The 21,692-nt window shown below is 42.2% G+C and overlaps 1 protein-coding gene across 2 annotated transcripts in view; it reads right to left on the reverse strand.

Moving 5' to 3' along the window:
• Window positions 1-4,880: 4,880 nt before the first annotated feature.
• LOC124546839 (beta-glucuronidase-like) overlaps window positions 4,881-21,692 on the reverse strand; it is a 375,007-nt gene continuing 358,195 nt past the window's right edge. For both annotated transcript variants that reach the window (XM_047125067.1, XM_047125068.1), the window contains exon 13: window positions 4,881-5,114. In XM_047125067.1, the coding sequence (XP_046981023.1) occupies window positions 4,930-5,114 (185 nt within the window). In that variant the 3' untranslated portion in view covers window positions 4,881-4,929. The remainder of the gene's footprint in view (window positions 5,115-21,692) is intronic.

Consider the following 21,692-nt stretch of genomic DNA (forward strand, 5'->3'; position numbering starts at 1 on the left):
ATTTTCCAATTAATAAAGTGAAGTGTCGTAGAGAATCCACCTTTTACCATGCTAAAGTGGTATAGGCCAATTAAAATTGTTTTGTGTTATAAAAATAACTGAAAAATTGAATCTCAGGTATAACATGCACAAAGGCGCATTGAAAACATAAGCAGTTCACGAACATCTGTCACTTGTCAAACCGTCAATACTTGACCTCTCATATTCAGTATGTATTGACAATACTATGAGTATAATGAGGTCCATCTGTACCGCTCGTCAATATTTCTAGCACTGACAACACGTCAACACACACCATCAGACGGTCAAAACACATGTTGTTGTTGTTGTTGTGGTCTTCAGTCCTGAGACTGCTTTGATGCAGCTCTCCATGCTACCCTATCCTGTGTAAGTTTCTTCATCTCCCAGTACCTACTGCTACCTACATCCTTCTGAATCTGCTTAGTGTATTCATCTCTTGGTCTCCCTCTATATTGGCCGGCCGGAGTGGCCGAGCGGTTAAAGGCGCTACAGTCTGGAACCGCGCGACCGCTACGGTCGCAGGTTCGAATCCTGCCTCGGGCATGGATGTTTGTGATGTCCTTAGGTTAGTTAGGTTTAAGTAGTTGTAAGTTCTAGGGGACTTATGACCACAGCAGTTGAGTCCCATAGTGCTCAGAGCCATTTTTTTCTCCCTCTATAATTTTTACCCTCCACGCTGCCCTCCAATGCTAAATTTGAGATCCCTTGATGCCTCAGAACATGTCCTACCAACCGGTCCCTTCTTCTCGTCAAGTTGTGCCACAAACTCCTCTTCTCCCCAATTCTATTCAATACCTCCTCATTAGTTATGTGATCTACCCATCTAATCTTCAGCATTCTTCTGTAGCACCACATTTCGAAAGCTTCTATTCTCTTCCTGTCCAAACTATTTATCGTCCATGTTTCACTTCCATACATGGCTACACTCCATACGAATACTTTCAGAAACGACTTGCTGACACTTAAATCTATACTCGGTGTTAACTAATTTCTCTTCTTCAGAAACGCTTTCCTTTCCATTGCCAGTCTACATTTTATATACTCTCTACTTCGACCATCATAAGTTATTTTGCTCCCCAAATAGCAAAACTCCTTTACTACTTTAAGTGTCTCATTTCCTAATCTAATTCCGGCAGTATCACCCGACTTAGTTCGACTACATTCCATTATCCTCGTTTTGCTTTTGTTGATGTTCATCTGATATCCTCCTTTCAAGACACTGTCCATTCCGTTCAACTGCTCTTCCAAGTCCTTTGCAGTCTCTGACAGAATTACAATGTCATCGGCGAACCTCAAAGTTTTTGTTTCTTCTCCATGGGAGCAAACAGCGAGGTCAACGGTCCCAAAGGATTAGGGAATGATGGGGATGGAAGCCAGCTGAACCCTCTCAAAGGAACCATCCCGGCATTTGCCGAAAGCCATCTAGGGAAATTACGGAAAACCTAAATCAAGATGGTCGGACGCAAGTTTGAACCGTCGTCCTCCCGAATCCGAGTCCAGTGTGCTAACCACTACATCATCCTGTAAGGTGGCAGAATAAATTAAGGTCAATTTCGCATCTTACATAAGAGTTTTCTACACGTACTGACAGTTTAACTAGTGAGTGCTCTTACAGCACAGTGTTCTCACCGCCACTGCCTCTGAACTCTGTTTACGACATCGCTTCGCCCTGCTGGAGCCTGCCTGCCTCTCCTGCTGTGCTGTCACAGGACACTGGCAGCAGTGCTAGAGTGCCGGTGATACACTCCCATATATTTCCTCTGAACACCATTCCTACCGTCGCCCATGTCTCGTGGTAACCTCCGAACTTGCTCACATTATTGTCATCAGTCTGTGATGGACGTTGAACGTCTGGAACTTCAAGTTTCAGTCGCTTCTGTTCCGTCTATCTTATTGCGGACTGTAATTTTTTGGCGGACGCAATTTGTGTTAACGTTTGACGACCAGTACGTGCGGTACAGTAACTGTAAAAGTTTTCACGGCCGGCGTCTTCATCAGTAAACACTTCCGGGCTAAATTGCCGTGGTCGATCTGTAGAACTTCTTCTCCCTGACGTTTCGTTCTCAACTACGGAGAACATCTTCTGAGGTGAGTCGACGTCTGGCTGCTAGGAGCTGGGGCCGCCGCTTATATGGAGATCGTAGAGGGCGTCACCGCACGTCACGTGGCGTCGATGTGTAGCTATCTCTGGCTATAGCCTGTTCTCTCGATTGCAATCAATCGATTGTCACGTGATTGATGCAACGTCGACCGCCATATCTTGTCCAATTTTAATCCTTCTTCTTTACGATTAAGGATGGAGATCACGAAATAAATTTTGGTGAGACAAGCGTGCTAGCGAGGACGTCGCATTATTATACACGTATGTATAGAGAGGCAATTGAAATCCACAAACATCAATACAATTTTAATCATAAAGAAGAAGGATTAAAATTGGACAAGATATGGCGGTCGACGTTTCATCAATCTTGTGACAATCGATTGCCTGCAATCGAGAGAACAGACGATAGCCAGAGATAGTTACACATCGACGCCACGTGACGTGCGGTGGCGCCCTCTACGATCTCCACATAAGCGGCGGCCCCAGCTCCTAGCAGCCAGTCGTCGACTCACCTCGGAAGATGTTCTCCGTAGTTGAGAACGAAACGTCAGGGAGAAGAAGTGCTACAGATCGACCACGGCAATTTAGCCTGGAAGTGTTTACTGATGTAAAAGAGTTTAGTTTTTGCTGCAGATCGCAGCACTGAACGACCTCTGACATTCTGGCATCACCTTGCGGCTCATTCAGCATATGATATTTTGTTCTTAAACTGCAGTACAACGACATATATAAAATCCTTATAGAAGTGAGCCGCAGATGAAAACACTACAACAACTACGGTGTATTCTGCCTGTAAACTGCAAGGCAAACAGTGCTCGTGGTGGGACACGTAGCCTTTCCCAGAAGAACGCAGTTGCTGAACAGGAACACCGGCAATTGGTTTCCCGTCAGCGGGTTAGAGCAACTTGTGGTGATTTATGTAAATTTCTTTTGGATGTGTTTCTTGCCTTGGTTAGGTATTAGCTATTAACTTCTGTATTTCGTAGTATATTAACGCGTTGTGTATGAGGAGCGTTCACTAAGTAATGCAACATATTTTTTTCTCAGCCACTTTCAGTTGAAAACCTACGGAATTTGTTGAGGGACATCATGCAATATTTCCACTTCAGCCCCTATAGTTTCACGAAGTTCCGATAGGCGGCGGCGCTATCTACAGACTTTGAAATGGTGTCTGCAATGGAGGTCCGTCCAGGCAGAGCGCTGTCACTGAGTTTCTATTGGCGGAAGACCAGAGCATCGTAGTCATAGGCGCTTGCGGAATGTCTACGAGGACCTGACCGTGAACAAAAGCACAGTGAGTCGCTGAGTGAGGCGTTTCTCATATCGCAACAAGGTCGCGCAAACCTGTTCGATCTCCCGCGTGCCGGCCGGCCACACACACGGTTGTGACTCTGCAATGTTGGAACGTGCGGACACTCTCATTCGAAGTGATCGACAGATCACAATCAAACATCTCGCTGCACAACTGGACGTTTCTGTTGGTGGTGCTGACATACTCGTCCACCAGCTGGTCTCATCGCTGCCATAAAGAGCAATGAAGGACCATCTTCGCGGAATTGCTTGCGAGCTACGAGGCTGATCGTGACAATTTTTGGTCGAATGTCGTCATAGGCGATGAACTTTGAGTTCATCACTTTTAACTGGAAACAAAGGATCAATACACGGAGTGGCACCACACCATCTCTCTTCTTACAAAAAACTTCAAAACTGCCCCCTTAGCCGGTAAAGCCAAGCCAACGGTCTTCTGGAATTCTGAAGGGGATATTGTGTTCGATGCCCTCCCTCATGGTGCAACAACCAACCCTGAAGTTCATTGCGCTATCATCGCCGGCCGGTGTGGCCGAGCGATTCTAGGTGCTACAATCTGGAACCGCGCCACCACTACGGTCGCAGGTTCGAATCCTGCCTCAGGCATGGATGTGTGTGATGTACTTAGGTCAGTTAAGTCTAAGTAGTTCTAAGTTCTACGGGACTGATGACCTCCGAAGTTAAGTCCCATAGTCCTCAGAACCATTTGAACCATTTTGTGCTACCATCAGGAAGTTGAAGAAATGACTTCAATGTGTTCAAAAATGGTTCAAATGGCTCTAAGCACTATCGGAATTAACATCTGAGGTCATCAGTTCCCTAGACTTAGAACTACTTAAACCTAACCAACCTAAGGACATCACATACATCCATGCTCGAGGCAAGATTTGAACCTGCGAACGTAGCAGCCACGTGATTCCGGACTGAAGCGCCTAGAACCGCTCGGCCACAGCGGCCAGCCAATGCGTTCATCGGCACAAAAATGCAAACGACCTTCTTCTCTATGACAACGCAAGGCCTCATACAAGTCTGCGCACCTGAGGAGTTCACAAAACTTCATTGGACTGTTCTTCCTCCTCCACCCTACAGCCTGGATCTCGCAGCTTCCAACATACATATGTGTGGCCCAATGAGGGATACACTACATGGGAAGCAGTACGTGGATGATGGAGGAGGAAGGGGGTATTATTGGTGCAGCAAGACGTTGCCTATGGCGTAGCCTAGCAGAGTGGTACCATGCGGACATATGCCCTCCCAGTAACATGGCGTCAGGCCGTCCCATTGAACGGGGATTACGTTGAGAAATAGGGTTTTGTAGCCAAAGGAATGGGGAATATATGGGATACTGTAATGCTGAATAAAACTAAGCTACTTTCAGAAAAAAATGTGTTGCATTACATATTGAGCGCCCCTCGTATATTACATTTCAGAAGGACATTAACAACAAGAGTAGTGTTCCGGGTTTAGTTGTTTATTTGAAGTTTACAGCGCGAGTGCGTTCAGAGTTCGTCGCGGGGTGCAGCGGCGGCCAGGTAGGGGTCGACGTCTTCAGGCGGCTGGGCGCCGTCCAGCTGCTGCGCCAGGCGCCAGTAGCGGCCACGCAGGTGGTGCGCCGCGGCCTTGGGCTGGCGCGACCGCGTGAACGCGCCCTTCCTGTTGCCGCCCGCACGCATGAACGCCAAGTCTGTAAACGAGAAGATGTGCCACGCACACTAAATTCATCGTCAAGAAAACGGGACGTCTTAAAGCATTGCCAGTTAGTAACAATTTCAAATGTTACTAAACATTTATACAATAAAAATCCGCTTCAGTTATCACTAATTTCTTAATTTTTTCCATGATCGGTTTCGAAGCGCAAAGCTTCATCTTCAGGTGCCACCAAATAACTATGGTAACATAAATGTGTGGTGGTCGGGACAGTCAGTAATTTTTTTTTTTTGGGGGGGGGGGGGGGGGGGGGTTGTCACACATAGCTGGCTGGTGTGACCGAGCGGTTCTAGGTGCCTCAGTCTGGAACTGCGCGAACGCTACGGTCGCAGGTTCGAATCCTGCCTCGGGCATGGATGTTTGTGATGTCCTTCGGTTAGTTAGGTTTAAGTAGTTCAAAGTCTAGGGGATTGATGACCTCAGATGTTAAGTCCCATAGTGCTCAGAGCCATTTCAACCATTTGATCACACCTAAATCAAAAAACACATGGAAGCGTAGGACCAGCAACTGCAGCGACCTTCTGGCACGTGTTTTTTTTTTTTTTTTTTTTTTTTTTTTTTTTTGCAATAGATACGTTGTTTTGGCTCTTAACTGCTTCAGTTTTAAAAGGCTACTGGTAATATTTTTAGCATACCGGACACATAAGTTCGAAGAGAATCCAGACTCTCATGCTACAATTGTGTACATTAACTTTTACTGTCTCTAACTGCAACACAACTATTTTTTCCCAATAGAAACCCAAGATGTACCTTTGAGAATGTTCAACCTTTTCATCATGCACAAGTGCTGTCAATTGATGGGCATCACTAAGAAAATATCGGCAAGTGAATGTAGCAATGCGCAGCAACTCGTGACCATAAGAATAGACGGATGTGGTTGGTTCGCTATATTCTACTGTATAATTGAATACTGTTATTGTTATTTTCCATGGTAATTATTGAATCACCATTTTACTATTTATTGCAATAGAGAATATTTTGTAATTAGCTGTTTTAGCCCATAAAATGAAGCCAAGTGAACAGTTTGTTATGAAAACGGGTACATATTTTTGTATAAATCTTGCATCTAAAATCATTAAAATCAATTACAAGCATTACCACATAACGAAAAATTTTCTATCCTCCAGAAAAAATTCAGGTTTGAAAGGGTTAAAGTGATTTGCTTACTGTTCTGTACAACAATGCACCAGGCACAGTGCAGCTCCACTGTGTTGTGTTCTTGGGCACGGGATGATATAGCTGTTGTTCCAAAGCAACTGGAAATCACCCAGACTACCTCCAAGTGATTGGTGTCTGCTGCAGGTGAATGTACTGGGACAGTTGCTGCAAGTCATGTACCAGATATACCACAGATACCTCAAGTACTACCCTCTCCTGTGGATACAGTCTCTTCTGCAGGAAATAGAGAACCAGTCACTCCTCATCCACTTAACTGTGAGTGGTGTGTCCGTGGTAGGTTTAGGCATTCTGTATATGATAAATAGGGACCAGGAAGTACTCAGGAGGTCATACCTATCCTCCTGACCAAAGCGTCTGAGGTGCTGTTTCAAACTGAAACTGAGCGAGTGAGACTCACTTCATCTGTTGGGAACACGCTGTGCCCCACATCAAGAGGAGGCAAACACAAATGGGTAGGAGCCTCTTAATCATCAGCGGTTGAAATGTACAGCGAATAATGGTACCTCTTCAGGACATGACGGTAAGGGGTGGGACCGGGGACATGGAGGGGGAGGTGGGGAACAGGACTCATTTAACATGTTCAAGCAGTTATTCCTGCAGCCATTTAGTGAACAGGGTGTAACAAACTGCAGATTGTGGCGCACTTTTGGATTAACGATGCCTGTCATCTGGGGTCCGAGGTCATACTCGGATCATTCCACTGGCCAACAGAGATAGTTGAGAATACCAGGCTTCTTCCTGGAGTTCCAACAAACCTAACAATTTGCAGCACTGTCTCAGGAATGGATCATGGCACCCTGGTTTTGAGTTGACTGGAAAGACGGAACCAGAAGCTGTCAAGGTTCTGTGACAAGCTAGGCTGTAACATCCTAGACTAGTGCCATAGGGTAGAGAATTGTAATGTGAATGGTTCAGGTGTGCACTACACATCAGAGGTGCTATCGAGGTATCTGACTGTGTGTGCAGATCCTATGCCTTGCATTATCATTTAAAGCTGTTTCTTGAAGGTTTGTAACTAGGCCTTGTCGGAACAATTTAAATCTATCTTCAAGAGTCTGCCAGTTCAGTTTCTTCAACACCTCCATGACACTTTCCCATGCATTAAACAAACTTGTGACCATACATGGTGCTCCTCTCTCTATACGTTCAATATCCCCTGCTATTTCTATTTGGTACAGATCCAACCCACTTTAGCAATATTCTAAGATGAATCACACAAGTGATTTGCAGGTAATCCCTTTGTTGACAGATAACATTTCCCTAGTGTTCTACCAATAACCTGAACTCTGTCACCTGCTTTACCAATGACTGAGACTATATGAACCATCCTTTTCATATCTGTACTAAGTTTTACATCCCGGTATTTGCATCAGTTGACTAATTCCAGCTATGACTCATTGATAAAGTCGTAGGATAATACATTTCTTCCTTTTTGGAAGTGCACAGTTTCACATCTCTGAATATTTAAAGCACGTTTCCAATCTTTGCACTGCTATGAAATTTTATCAAGATGTGACTGAACATTTATGCAGCTTCTTTCAGATCGTACTTCACATGGATAACTGCATCATCTACAAAAAGTTTGAGAATGCTTTTGATATTGTCCACTAGGTCATTAATGTACAATAACAGGAAAGGTAGAAACACACCCGAAGTTATTTCTACATCTGTCAGTGACTCTTTATACCAGATAACTTGCTGTGTCCTACCTGCCAAAAAAATCCTCAATCCAATCACATATTTCACTTAATACCCCATATAATCTTACTTTTAATAATAAGCATAGATATGATACTGAGTCAAATGTATCTATGTATCTACCTGGCTGTCATCATCCAAGGCTTTCAGGACGTCATGTGAGAAAAATGCGAGTTAGATTTTACGGGACCTATTTTTTTCAGAATCCATTATGGTTGACACGGAGGAGGTCATTCTGTTCAAGATACCCTGTTACGTTTGAGCTCAGAATATGTTCAAAGGTTCTACAACAAATGGGTTTGTGGAACACTTCTGCTGCCTCTCTAGTAACATGTGACCTGTGCTTTCATCCTACTTCTGGGCATGATTGTTTGTTTGAGGGATCTACAGTAGAAGGGCTAACTCAGACGCAAATTCAATGTAGAATATGAATGGGATTCAATCGGGCCCCAGACCTTTGATCTGTTTTAACAATTTCAGCTGTTCCAGAGCCCAGTGACACTAATACTTATTTCATTCATCTTTTCAGAGGTGTTTAAAGTGTCATTCTCCAACACTGTCCATGTGAATCAAACGGGGGAAAAGCCCTCATAACTGGTACAATGGGATATGTCCTCTGCCAAGCACTTCACAGTAGTTTGCAGAATATGCACTATCCAGTCACATTAATGTCATCACCTGTCAAAAACCTGAATGACCACCTTCTGCAGTGCAGACCTCAGCAAGATACACAGGGTGAGAGTCAGTGATGATCTGGAAGGTACCGACAGGGATGCAGGGTCATGCCACCCCCAGTGCAGTGGCCAGCTGCACTATGTTTCTCGATTGAGGATCCATAGGACAGACAGCCCTATCGAGGTACTCGAACAGATTCTCGACTGGGTTTTAATCCGGGGGCTTTGGTGGCCAGGGATGTATGGTAAATTCATCCTGGTGCTCTTAGAACCACGTATGTACACTACGAGCTGCATGACATGTTGCATTGTCCTCCCAGTAGATGCTTTCGCGCTGGAAAGAAAACTGCATGTAGGGATGGACATCTTTTCCAAGGACAGATGCATACTTGCGTTGATACACTGCGCATTCCATAATGATGAGATCACCCAGGGAATGCTACAAAAAAGTTCCCCAGACCTTTACTCTCCCTCCTGTGGCCTGGAATCTTGTGATGATTGTTGCAGGGCAGTTGCTTTTAGACATTTCATGTCATAGGTGCCAACGATCTGTTCACTGGAGCGGACATGTCCGAAAGAACAGACACCATTTATGACCTGCAGCCTTCTAGAGTGAAATTAGAATTATATATATTAATACCTTCAGCTGCTGATGGGCATTGATATACATCAATGTGGACAGGTGAAAATGTGTGCCCCGACCGGGACTCGAACCCGGTATCTCCTGCTTAAATGGCAGATACTCTATCCATCTGAGTCATTGAGGGCACAGAGGATAGTGTGATTGCAGGGACTATCTTGCGCACACCTTGGTGGCTCAGAGAGATAGAGAGTCTGCCATGTAAGCAGAAGATCCCGGGTTCGAGTCCCGATCGGGCCACACAATTTCACCTGTCCCCATTGATATATATCAACGCCCATCAGCAGCTGAAGGTATTAATATATATATATCTAATTTCATCAGATAAATTGGTCTGTTTCCACATTACAACAGCAACTGCACAGTTATTCATGTCCCCTGGACATGCTTTATATGGGGTGAAAATTAAAAAAAACAACAAACTATAGGGACTGATTCTTAATTGGAAATGGAGGAAAAAAGTCCTATGAACATGTGTCCGGAAATGGGTCATTGCCATGGTAGATGAGGCTGATGAATCACAATTCCTCTGATCATGCGCTGTGTGTCTGACGCAGCGTACTGTAAGCAACAGAATGGCTGGTATTCACGTCGGTAACAAGTCAAGATGGTGTTTGTGTACAGCTAAACACATGGAAATTGTCCTGCAGGATAGAACCCAGTGCCCCAAATCTGGTGTATGCACAATCTGCACCCTCCCTGCTAGTTCATCTGTCTGAAAGAGCCCATGTCCACACGAATGCTCAAAAATGGCTTGAAGTGTTATGTTACGGAGTTGGTGCCTGTGAGGCTACTTGTTTTGGTATAGATGTGCTGCCTCGTGACCATTTTCATCTGCTTGATCATACACAAACACCATCTCAGCTTGTTCCCAACATGAATACCAGACCATTCGGCAGTCCAAAATATGCTGCATCAATCATACAGCTTGCAACACACAAGGAACACAACACATGTGGTCAGAGGAACTTTCATTCATCAGAGCCATGTACCGTGGCAACGATGCATTTCCAGCCACATATGCACAGGACCTTTTTTCCTCAATTTCCAGTCAGAAATTCATCCTTGCAGATGATCACCCTGTATTATGTCCACTGCTAGTGCTGCAACCTGCCATCTGTGAGTAGTTATTGCACACTGATGTCAAATGTAGGCAGTAGTCACATTAATATGACTGGACAGTGTAGATGCAGATGTTGATGGATATAAGTGGCTATAAAGAGTTGGAAGTCTTCTGCTTGTGCTTCCAATTTGCAGATAAACTGCACTACTTTTTAGGTGGACATTAAGAACAAGAGAAGTTTTCCTTGTTTAGTTATTTATTTAGATTTTACAGCATGTTTGTGTTCAGAGCTCATTGTGGTTAGCAGAAATGGCTAGGTAAAAATCGACGTCTTCAGGTGGTTGTGCGCCATCCACTTGCTGTGCCAATCACCAGTAATGGCTACATAAGTGGTGTGCTGCTGCTTTGGGCTGGCGTCCCTTCCTGTCTGCTCCCACATAATTGAATGCTGCAACAAGAAGGTGCTGCGTCCCACTACTGTGGGACCAAACTAACCAGGCACACGCATGGAAGGACAGTGGTACATCCGGGTTCTTCAAGATCCACTAACACAGCAGCACAATTCTGCCCTCATCACACACTTCTATGGATTGTGTAATTAACTGAAAGAATTCATGGGGTAGCCTGGAAGAGCTGGCACCACCGCCTGTATTTGTCACTTCGTTTTATGGGAATGTATGTAATAATTTTGAAATCATAGCACCACAGTACTGAAGTATGCCGCTAGAGGAGCCAAAAGAAAATGGTGCTGCCCATTAATAAACTGGAGTACTGTGCAGCTTACCATTTTCTGAATCTGAAGGGAAAAACATTGCAACCTTCACTGGAATCCAAGAGGTTGTGCGAGGGAATCCTGGTCAGACCTTAGATTTTTCAGTCTGCATTTTAACCTGGGCTTCACCTCTCAACAGTGTGAAGATTCACCAGAAATGACACTTGGTATGGATTCCACATTAAACTGTAGGCCCCTTCCTCAGTTGGATAACTGTGTTGTGTTAGAGACACACGTCACTGAAGTGGCATCCAATTGAAATACTTGTACCAAGCCACTGAACCACAAAAATTATTATTATTATTATTATTATTATTATTATTATTATTATTATCTCTTTCCTTTATCAGACGTTATGTCTGGTTAAAAGTGGAAAGTGACGTGGACCTTGATCAAGCGTGACTTCCTTTTAACTGTACGGTATATGTTACATTGCATTTAGGAACTTTCAGGCAATTGAACATGTATCAATAATTACAGATTTCTGTAGTTGTATATATACGTTTGGATGTAGCTGTATTGCGTTGATGTAGTGGTGGATATTGTGTGGTATGACTCCTGTAGTTGATAGTATAATTGGTATAATGCCAACTTTATCCTGATGCCACATGTCCTTGACTTCCTCAGCCAGTTGGATGTATTTTTCAATTTTTTCTCCTGTTATCTTCTGCATATTTGTTGTATTGGATATGGATATTTCGATTAGTTGTTAATTTCTTCTTTTTATTGGTGAGTATGATGTCAGGTTTGTTATGTGGTGTTGTTTTATCTGTTATAATGTTCCAGTATAATTTGTATTCATCATTCTCCAGTACATTTTGTGGTGCATACCTGTATGTGGGAACATGTTTTATTAGCTTATGTTGCATGGCAAGTTGTTGATGTATTATTTTTGCTACATTGTCATGTCTTCTGGGGTATTCTGTATTTGCTAGTATTGTACATCTGCTTGTGATGTGATCTACTGTTTCTATTTGTTGTTTGCAAAGTCTGCATTTATCTGTTATGGTATTGGGATCTTTAATAACATTCTTGTTGTAATATCTGGTGTTTATTGTTTGATCCTGTATTGCAATCATGAATCCTTCCGTCTCATTGTATATATTGCCTTTTCTTAGCCATGTCTTGGATGCGTCTTGATCGATGTGTGGCTGTGTTAGATGATACGGGTGCTTGCCATGTAGTGTTTTCTTTTTCCAATTTACTTTCTTCATATCTGTTGATGTTATGTGATCTAAAGGGTTGTAGAAGTGGTTATGAAATTGCAATGGTGCAGCCTATGTATTTATATGAGTGATTGCTTTGTGTATTTTGCTAGTTTCTGCTCATTCTATAAAGAATGTGCTTAAATTGTCTACCTGTCCATAATGTAGAAGTGCTGCTCGTGTCTGTATATGTGCGGATGGATATATATACACTCCTGGAAATGGAAAAAAGAACACATTGACACCGGTGTGTCAGACCCACCATACTTGCTCTGGACACTGCGAGAGGGCTGTACAAGCAATGATCACACGCACGGCACAGCGGACACACCAGGAACCGCGGTGTTGGCCGTTGAATGGCGCTAGCTGCGCAGCATTTGTGCACCATCGCCGTCAGTGTCAGCCAGTTTGCCATGGCATACGGAGCTCCATCGCAGTCTTCAACACTGGTAGCATGCCGCGCCAGCGTGGACGTGAACCGTATGTGCAGTTGACGGACTTTGAGCGAGGGCGTATAGTGGGCATGCGGGAGGCCGGGTGGACGTACCGCCGAATTGCTCAACACGTGGGGCATGAGGTCTCCACAGTACATCAATGTTGTTGCCAGTGGTCGGCGGAAGGTGCACGTGCCCGTCGACCTGGGACCGGACCGCAGCGATGCACGGATGCACGCTAAGACCGTAGGATCCTACGCAGTGCCGTAGGGGACCGCACCGCCACTTCCCAGCAAATTAGGGACACTGTTGCTCCTGGGCTATCGGCGAGGACCATTCGCAACAGTCTCCATGAAGCTGGGCTACGGTCCCGCACACCGTTAGGCCGTCTTCCGTTCACGCCCCAACATCGTGCAGCCCGCCTCCAGTGGTGTAGCGACAGGCGTGAATGGAGGGACGAGTGGAGACGTGTCGTCTTCAGCGATGAGAGTCGCTTCTGCCTTGGTGCCAATGATGGTCGTATGCGTGTTTGGCGCCATGCAGGTGAGCGCCACAATCAGGACTGCATACGACCGAGGCACACAGGGCCAACACCCGGCATCATGGTGTGGGGAGTGATCTCCTACACTGGCCGTACACCACTGGTGATCATCGAGCGGACACTGAATAGTGCACGGTACATCCAAACCGTCATCGAACCCATCGTTCTACCATTCCTAGACCGGCAAGGGAACTTGCTGTTCCAACAGGACAATGCACGTCCGCATGTATCCCGTGCCACCCAACGTGCTCTAGAAGGTGTAAGTCAACTACCCTGGCCAGCAAGATCTCCGGATCTGTCCCCCATTGAGCATGTTTGGGACTGGATGAAGCGTCGTCTCACGCGGTCTGCACGTCCAGCACGAACGCTGGTCCAACTGAGGCGCCAGGTGGAAATGGCATGGCAAGCCGTTCCACAGGACTACATCCAGCATCTCTACGATCGTCTCCATGGGAGAATAGCAGCCTGCATTGCTGCGAAAGGTGGATATACACTGTACTAGTGCCGACATTGTGCATGCTCTGTTGCCTGTGTCTATGTGCCTGTGGTTCTGTCAGTGTGATCATGTGATGTATCTGACCCCAGGAATGTGTCAATAAAGTTTCCCCTTCCTGGGACAATGAATTCACGGTGTTCTTATTTCAATTTCCAGGAGTGTATATATATGGGTGTGTGTGTGTGTGTGTGTGTGTGTGTGTGTGTGTGTGTGTGTGTGTGTGTGTGTGTGTGTGTGTTTTGTCCTTTTTTCCCCCTAAGGTAAGTCTTTCCACTCCTGGCATTGGAATGACTCCTTACCCTCTCCCTTAAAACCCACATCCTTTCGTCTTTCCCTCTCCTTCCCTCTTTCCTGATGAAACAACCGTTGGTTGGTTGTGAAAGCTTGAATTTTGTGTGTGTGTGTTTGTGTTTGTTTGTGTGTCTATCAACATGCCAACACTTTCGTTTGGTAAGTTACATCATCTTTGTTTTTAGGTATGTCCATAATGTAGGTTTTTTATGTCAATAAATCCCCTTCCTCCTTCCTTTCTGATTAATGTGAATCTTTCTGTTGCTGAATGTATGTGATGTATTCTATCTTTGTGGCATTGTGATCATGAAAGTGTATTGAGTGCTTCTAGGTCTGTGTTACTCCATTTCACTACTCCAAATGAGTAGGTCAATATTGGTATAGCATAGGTATTTATAGCTTTTGTCTTGTTTCTTGCTGTCAATTCTGTTTTCAGTATTTTTGTTAGTCTTTGTCTATATTTTTCTTTTAGTTCTTCTTTATTATTTGTATTATCTATTCCTATTTTATGTCTGTATCCTAGATATTTATAGGCATCTGTTTTGTCCATTGCTTCTATGCAGTCGCTGTGGTTATCCAATATGTAATCTTCTTGTTTAGTGTGTTTTCCCTTGACAATGCTATTTTTTTTATATATATATTTGTCTGTTCCAAAAGCCATATTTATATCATTGCTGAATAATTCTGTTATCTTTAGTAATTGGTTGAGTTGTTGATTTGTTGCTACCAGTAGTTTTAGATCATCCATGTATAGCAAATGTGTGATTTTGTGTGGGTATGTTCCAGTAATATTGTATCCATAATTTGTATTATTTAGCATGTTGGATAGTGGGTTCAGAGCAAGGCAGAACCAGAAAGAACTTAATGAGTCTCCTTGGTATATTCCACGCTTAATCTGTATTGGCTGTGATGTGGTATTATTTGAATTTGTTTGGATATTAAGTGTGGTTTTCCAGTTTTTCATTACTATGTTTAGGAACTGTATCAATTTAGGATCTACTTTGTATATTTCCAATATTTGTAGTAACCATGAGTGGGGTACACTATCAAAAGCTTTTTGGCAATCAATGTATGCATAGTGTAGTGACCTTTGTTTAGTTTTAGCTTGATATGTCACCTCTGCATCTATTATCAGTTAATCTTTACATCCTTGTGCTCCTTTGCAACAGCCTTTTTGTTCTTCATTTTAATTTTGTTCTGTGTTGTATAGGTCATTAATTTCTGTGTAATGACTGAAGTTAATATTTTGTATGTTGTTGGTAGGCATGTTATGGGGCGATATTTTGCTGGGTTTGCTGTGTCTGCTTGATCTTTAGGTTTCAGATAAGTTATTCCTTGTGTAAGTGTATCAGGGAATGTGTATGGGTCTGCAATGTAACTGTTAAATAATTTAGTTAGATGTGAATGTGTTGAGGTGAACTTCTTTAGCCAGAAATTTGCTATTTTATCTTTTCCAGGGGCTTTCCAATTGTGCATAGAATTAATTGCTTGGGTGACTTCATGTTGCAAAATTATCACTTCAGGCATTTGTGGTATCGTCTTGTATGTGTCTGCTTCTGCTTGTATCCACCGTGCATGCCTGTTATGTTGTACTGGGTTTGACCATATGTTGCTCCAGAAGTGTTCCATGTCTGTTATGATTGGTGGGTTGTCTATTTTAATGTGTGTTATCTATTGTCTGATAAAATTTCTTTTGCTTTGTGTTGAATGTTTGGTTTGGTTTTGTTTCCTTCTATTTTCACTTTTTTGTATCTTCTAAGTCGTTTGGCCAATGCTTGTAATTTCTGCTTCTTTTCATCTAATTGCTCTATCGCTTCTTGTTGTGAGATTTTACCTAACCTTTTTCGTTTTTTGTCTGATATTTCATTTCTTATAAATTGTGTTAGCTGTCCGATGTCTTTTCTCAGTTTTTCTATTCTGATCTGTAGCCTGTGTTGCCATGCTGGTTTTGTGGGTTTCTTCTGTGTGTTGGTTTGTTCTGATCTCTGCCTAGTGTGTATATTTAGTGTAGTGAGTGCTCCTATATAAACCAGTAGTTGTAACTCTTTCATAGCTGTATTTTCATTTATTTTGTTGTGTATGATTGTGTTGATAGTTGTTATTGTTGTTTCGACTTGTGGGTTATTGGGTGGTCTATGCAAGAATGGTCTAATGTCTGTATTTGTATCTTTGTATTCTATATATGTTAGCTGAAATTTTTCTTCTATATCTAACATGTGTGTCACTTCATGTTCTATTTGTGCTTGTTCTGGTGGATGTCTTAAGATTTCGTGTTCCTCTGATTGTTTAATTGATGCGTGGTGGTCTTTGTTTGTTTGCTCTGGGATGTTTGAGTCCATTACTGTATTTTCTTCTTCTTCTGATTGCACATTATTTTGTTCCAGTATTTGTTGTACTTGTTGTTTGATGTTTTCTAATTCTGACTGGGGTATCCTGTTATTTTTTATTATCACACAGATCTGATCAGCTAGTCGTTGATCTGTTAAAAATTTTAATTCTGGGTATCTGGTAATAAATTTTGTGTATACTTGTGATCTGTATCCAGTTGTGTTGGTTCCTAAGTTTGTTGCTTGGTAATAACAGAATATGAGGTGTCGGTTAACTTCATCTGACCATCTCATCCTCTGTCTTTGTTTTCCTTCTAGAGTAGTTGCAGGAAGCATATCCTGCAAAACACCTCTATTTGGATTTAAATCATTTTCCGTGTGACTAGGAGTGTCGTTACCATTGTGGATGGGCATAGGTTCAAGTGTCGTCCTCGACCATGACAGCGCTTGTCCGAGGCTTCATTAGTTCTGTCCTGAACCAACTAATCACACTAAAAGGGGGGTTAGCCCTCTTAGTGGTTTGTTCTTTTCGTCGCCTTTTACGACTGGCAAAACATGCCGAAGGCCTATTCTTATTATTATTACTATTATTATTAAGATCTTACATAAAATTTCAAACATGATAAAGGAGGCCAACCGCTGCGGTCTACAACTAACCACTCCCATTCAAAAAGTTTCCTGAACTGAGTCAGAACATGAAATGTTGTCATTCTGAAAAGCCTATCCAGTTATCTTCTTTATCCATGTAATCACCATGGATGAGTGAGTGCTGGGTGTATCATCACAATTCTGAGACAAAGGAGCAATGTATTCAGTCAAAATTGTAGATTTACCACTGCTTAAAAACACAGTACCCAACCATCATCGAGCATGCTGATGCTGTTTGTTTTTTCAAAAACTATCACAGGATGGTACCACTGAAATCTTCTGATATGGATACAGGAGACTGTCAAGACAAGGCTTTGTGGGAAACTATCCAGATGGGGTATTTTTGCTCCATAACAGTGTCACAGTTCATTCTGCACAGGACACATTCACACGTGCTACTTCTCTGGGCTATGAAATGTTGCCTTGACCCTTGTATACTCTTAACATTGAGCTCAGTGACTTCTTTCCTCATATGAGGGAGTCATTCAATGGCAGGCATTTCTGGACTATTGTTAGCATGCAGCAGTCAACACATTAAAGAACATAATGAATTGCAGAGGCAGAATGACTGGACACATATGACAACTTTATGGACGGGCCTAACTGTGACTATATAAAGAAGATCAGTGGTGACATTAGCTTCAGTAATGAAGAGCATAGCAGGAAAGTGACAGAAATGGAAAATTTCATGAAATCGTATTCTGATTTGATGGCTGAAACAGCAGCACAGACCATACGATATCATGAGTTCAGGTTATCAATAAGTTACTTTGGACTCTAAAAGTGGCTGCTTGTGATCGTTTTCCCTACCATAGCAGTAACAGGCAGAGAACTGTAATTGAATCAGTTATATTCTCGATAAAACACACAAATGTGAGACAGTCTTATCACAAAGAATGGGATTTAGTTGACCCACAGTTCTGCAGTAAATGGCTAGCCACTGGCTTGTTGTAGCTCAAGCTAAATGTGCTTAAAACAGTTGCAGAATCAAATGAGAAATGACAATAATGGGGCCAGTTCCTAGAGAGACTAATAATCAGAAAAACAGAGAGGAATATTGGGAACTGAAAATCATGAACAAAAGTCACAAGGAGTCACATAATGTGAGCACACGGACAGGGCCAGCATGGCAAAGCTTACAGCTCTAACATCAGTAGAACTACGATGATGGATGCTCACTGTCCAAATCACATATCTTCTGCTTAATAACAAAGTTGCCAGAACCATTGTACCATGAAATTTTTTAACTGGAACTTACTTATCTACAAATGGTTGCTTCCAAGATAATGCATGTCAACACATGTATCAGAAAATGGTAGCAACTACCATGCTACTCCTACTCATGAAGTGGACCCTTCTAAGAGATGCCATGAAATGGGGCTGATGAGTCTCTCAGTAATTTTTTATCCTAAGATGCAGCACAGCAGCGTGCCTCCTCCAATAGAAAAAGGTCCCTGTAGCCAACTGTTCTGAGGGCATTAACACAAACAGTTCTTATTGCTTCCTGCCAAGGGGGCATCTCGAACCCCTAGTGCTCAGGTTGGCGAACATGAGGTGACACCAGTTCTGCTATGTCAGGAATCTGAAAGTAAGAGCCCCAGAACTTTCACTGATTTTCACTATCTTTTATGAATAAATTGTTTGATGATCACAAAAACTGCTCCTCCCTGATCATTTGATAGGCTGTCAGTGGTTTCATCTGTATAGGAAAAACTAGTTTTAATGTATAAATTCATGGGTAATTTCAATGACATTTTAATTAATTGATTTATATGTCCATAACTACTGCCAGTGACCTCATGATTGCTTAAACAATACAGATCTATGATTGGAAACATGATTGTAATTTTATTTAACCCTTTTTCTTTGTAAGGGGACTGGATTGAACAGCTGTTGACTCTTCTCCACATGCTCCAAACATCTCAGAAAAGTCCCCTGGTTACACATTCATCATCAAATTTCTTACTTTGGCTCAAGGAGGTTAAAATTCAAGACAATGTATGACCAAATAAAAAGTTACGGAAATACAAATTTTCTATCTGCTAGTAAGAATTTCATGAAGAAGAGACCTCAAAATTTTTGGAAAAAAGTGTGCAGCTTCACAAAATTAACGCAATCCTTCAGTCACTTCTTACCCAAGCTGACTCTTCAAACATAATGTGCTGGTGTTCTTTATTATGTACATTTAGAGTCCCTTCAGTAAATGTCAGGCACTATAACCTAATAAATCCTTCATTCATTACAATAGATTTTCATTATTCAATTACTGGTTTTAATAGATTGATACTTTATATCCTTCACAACTACACAATACTGCAACTGTCACACTTGACTACATTGTTAATTAAAATGTGTACAACAAACATATCAAAATTTACACTATCCCATAATTTGGTAGTGTTTGTTGTGACAGACATCTAGTATCCACCAAGCAAAAAACCCATACACAAATTTAGTTTACAGCATTTGTCATAAGTGGCAAAAATTAACTCTTTTTTTCATGTTAGATGTCAGTATTACAAACGACAAACGAAAAATGTTTGTTCGCTCTTCCAGATTAGACTAGATTAGATTAGATTCAGTTTTCATTTCATAGACCCAAAAAATGAGATGACTTTCATGGGTGTGGAACATGTCAAAGTATAACATAAAAACATAAACCGTTTGAATACAATATCAGGAGATAGTTGAAATAGGTTAACACAATGCTGGAACAGTTAATATTTACAGAATTAACACACTGTCAGAATGAAACACTGTTGTTGTTGTGGTGGTCTTCAGTCCTGAGACTGGTTTGATGCAGCTCTCCATGCTACTCTATCCTGTGCAAGCTTCTACATCCTTCTGAATCTGCTTAGTGTATTCATCTCTTGGTCTCCCTCTATGATTTTTACCCTCCATGCTGCCCTCCAATACTAAATTGGTGATACCTCTATGTCTCAGAACATGCCCTACCAACTGATCCCTTCTTTTAGTCACGTTGTGCCACAAATTCCTCTTCTTCCCAATTCTGTTCAATACCTCCTCATTAGTTATGTGATCTACCCATCTAATCTTCAGCATTCTTCTGTAGCACCACATTTCGAAAGCTTCTATTCTCTTCTTGTCTAAACTATTTATCGTCCATGTTTCACTTCTGTACATGGCAACACTCCATACAAATACTTTCAGAAATCACTTCCTGACACTTAATTCTATACTCGATGTTAACAGATTTCTCTTCTTCAGAAACGCTTTCCTTGTCATTGCCACTCTACATTTTATATCCTCTCTACTTCGACCGTCATCAGTTATTTTGCTCCCCAAATAGCAAAACTCCTTTACTACTTTAAGTGTCTCATTTCCTAATCTAATTCCCTCAGCATCACCCGAGTTAATTCGACTACATTCCATTATCCTTGTTTTGCTTTTGTTGATGTTCATCTTATATCCTCCCTTCAAGACACTATCCACTCCATGCAACTGCTCTTCCAAGTCCTTTGCTGTCTCTGACAGAATTACAATGTCATCGGTGAACCTCAAAGTTTTTATTTCTTCTCCATGAATTTTAATACCTACTCCGAACTTTTCTTTTGTTTCCTTTACTGCTTGCTCAATAACATCGGGGATAGGCTACAACCCTGTGTCACTCCCTTCCCAACCACTGCTTCCCTTTCATACCCCTCGACTCTTATAACTGCCATCTGGTTATCTACATCTACATCTACATTTATAGTCCGCAAGCCACCCAACGGTGTGTGGCAGAGGGCACTTTACGTGCCACTGTCATTACCTCCCTTTCCTGTTCCAGTCGCATATGGTTCGCGGGAAGAACGACTGTCTGAAAGCCTCCGTGCGCGCTCTAATCTCTCTAATTTTACATTCGCGATCTCCTCGGAAGGTATAAGTAGGGGGAAGCAATATATTCGATACCTCATCCAGAAACGCACCCTCTCGAAACCTGGCGAGCAATCTACACCGCGATGCAGAGCGCCTCTATTATGCACTATTAATAAATTTATCATACACAAAATACCTAATCTTGACTGTCATAACCAAGTGTTGTCAAAACTGAAATATAACAGATATTTTTACTTAAACTGGCTTAATAGTCTCTGTTAAGATATTCATCTATGGAGTAGAAGGAGTTGCCTATCAAAAAGTCTTTCAAACTCTGTTTAAACCATGCTTTATCTGAATCCAAGTTTTTAATGGTTGCTGGCAATTTATTGAAAGTGTGTGTTCCTGAATACTGGACCCCTTTTTGGGTCAAGGTAAGTGATTTTAGGTCTTTATGTAGATTGCTGTTATTTCTCGTATTGATACTCTGTATTGAGCTATTGGATGTAAATAGAGATGTATTACTGGCAACAAATTTCATCAAAGAATAAATATACTGAGAAGCAGTGGTTAGATTACTGAGTTTTTTGAACAGGTTTATACAAGATGTTCTTGAATTTACACCACAAATGATTCTTATCACATGCTTTGCATCCTAAAAGCTTTTTCTCGGTTTGATGAGTTGCCCCAGGATATGATCCCATATGACATAATAGAAGGAAAGTATGCAAGTTTTTTTATATTTATATCTCCTACATCTGACATCAT

This window comes from Schistocerca americana, chromosome 1 (assembly GCF_021461395.2).
Source record: "Schistocerca americana isolate TAMUIC-IGC-003095 chromosome 1, iqSchAmer2.1, whole genome shotgun sequence".
Classification (NCBI taxonomy): Eukaryota; Metazoa; Arthropoda; class Insecta; order Orthoptera; family Acrididae; genus Schistocerca; species Schistocerca americana.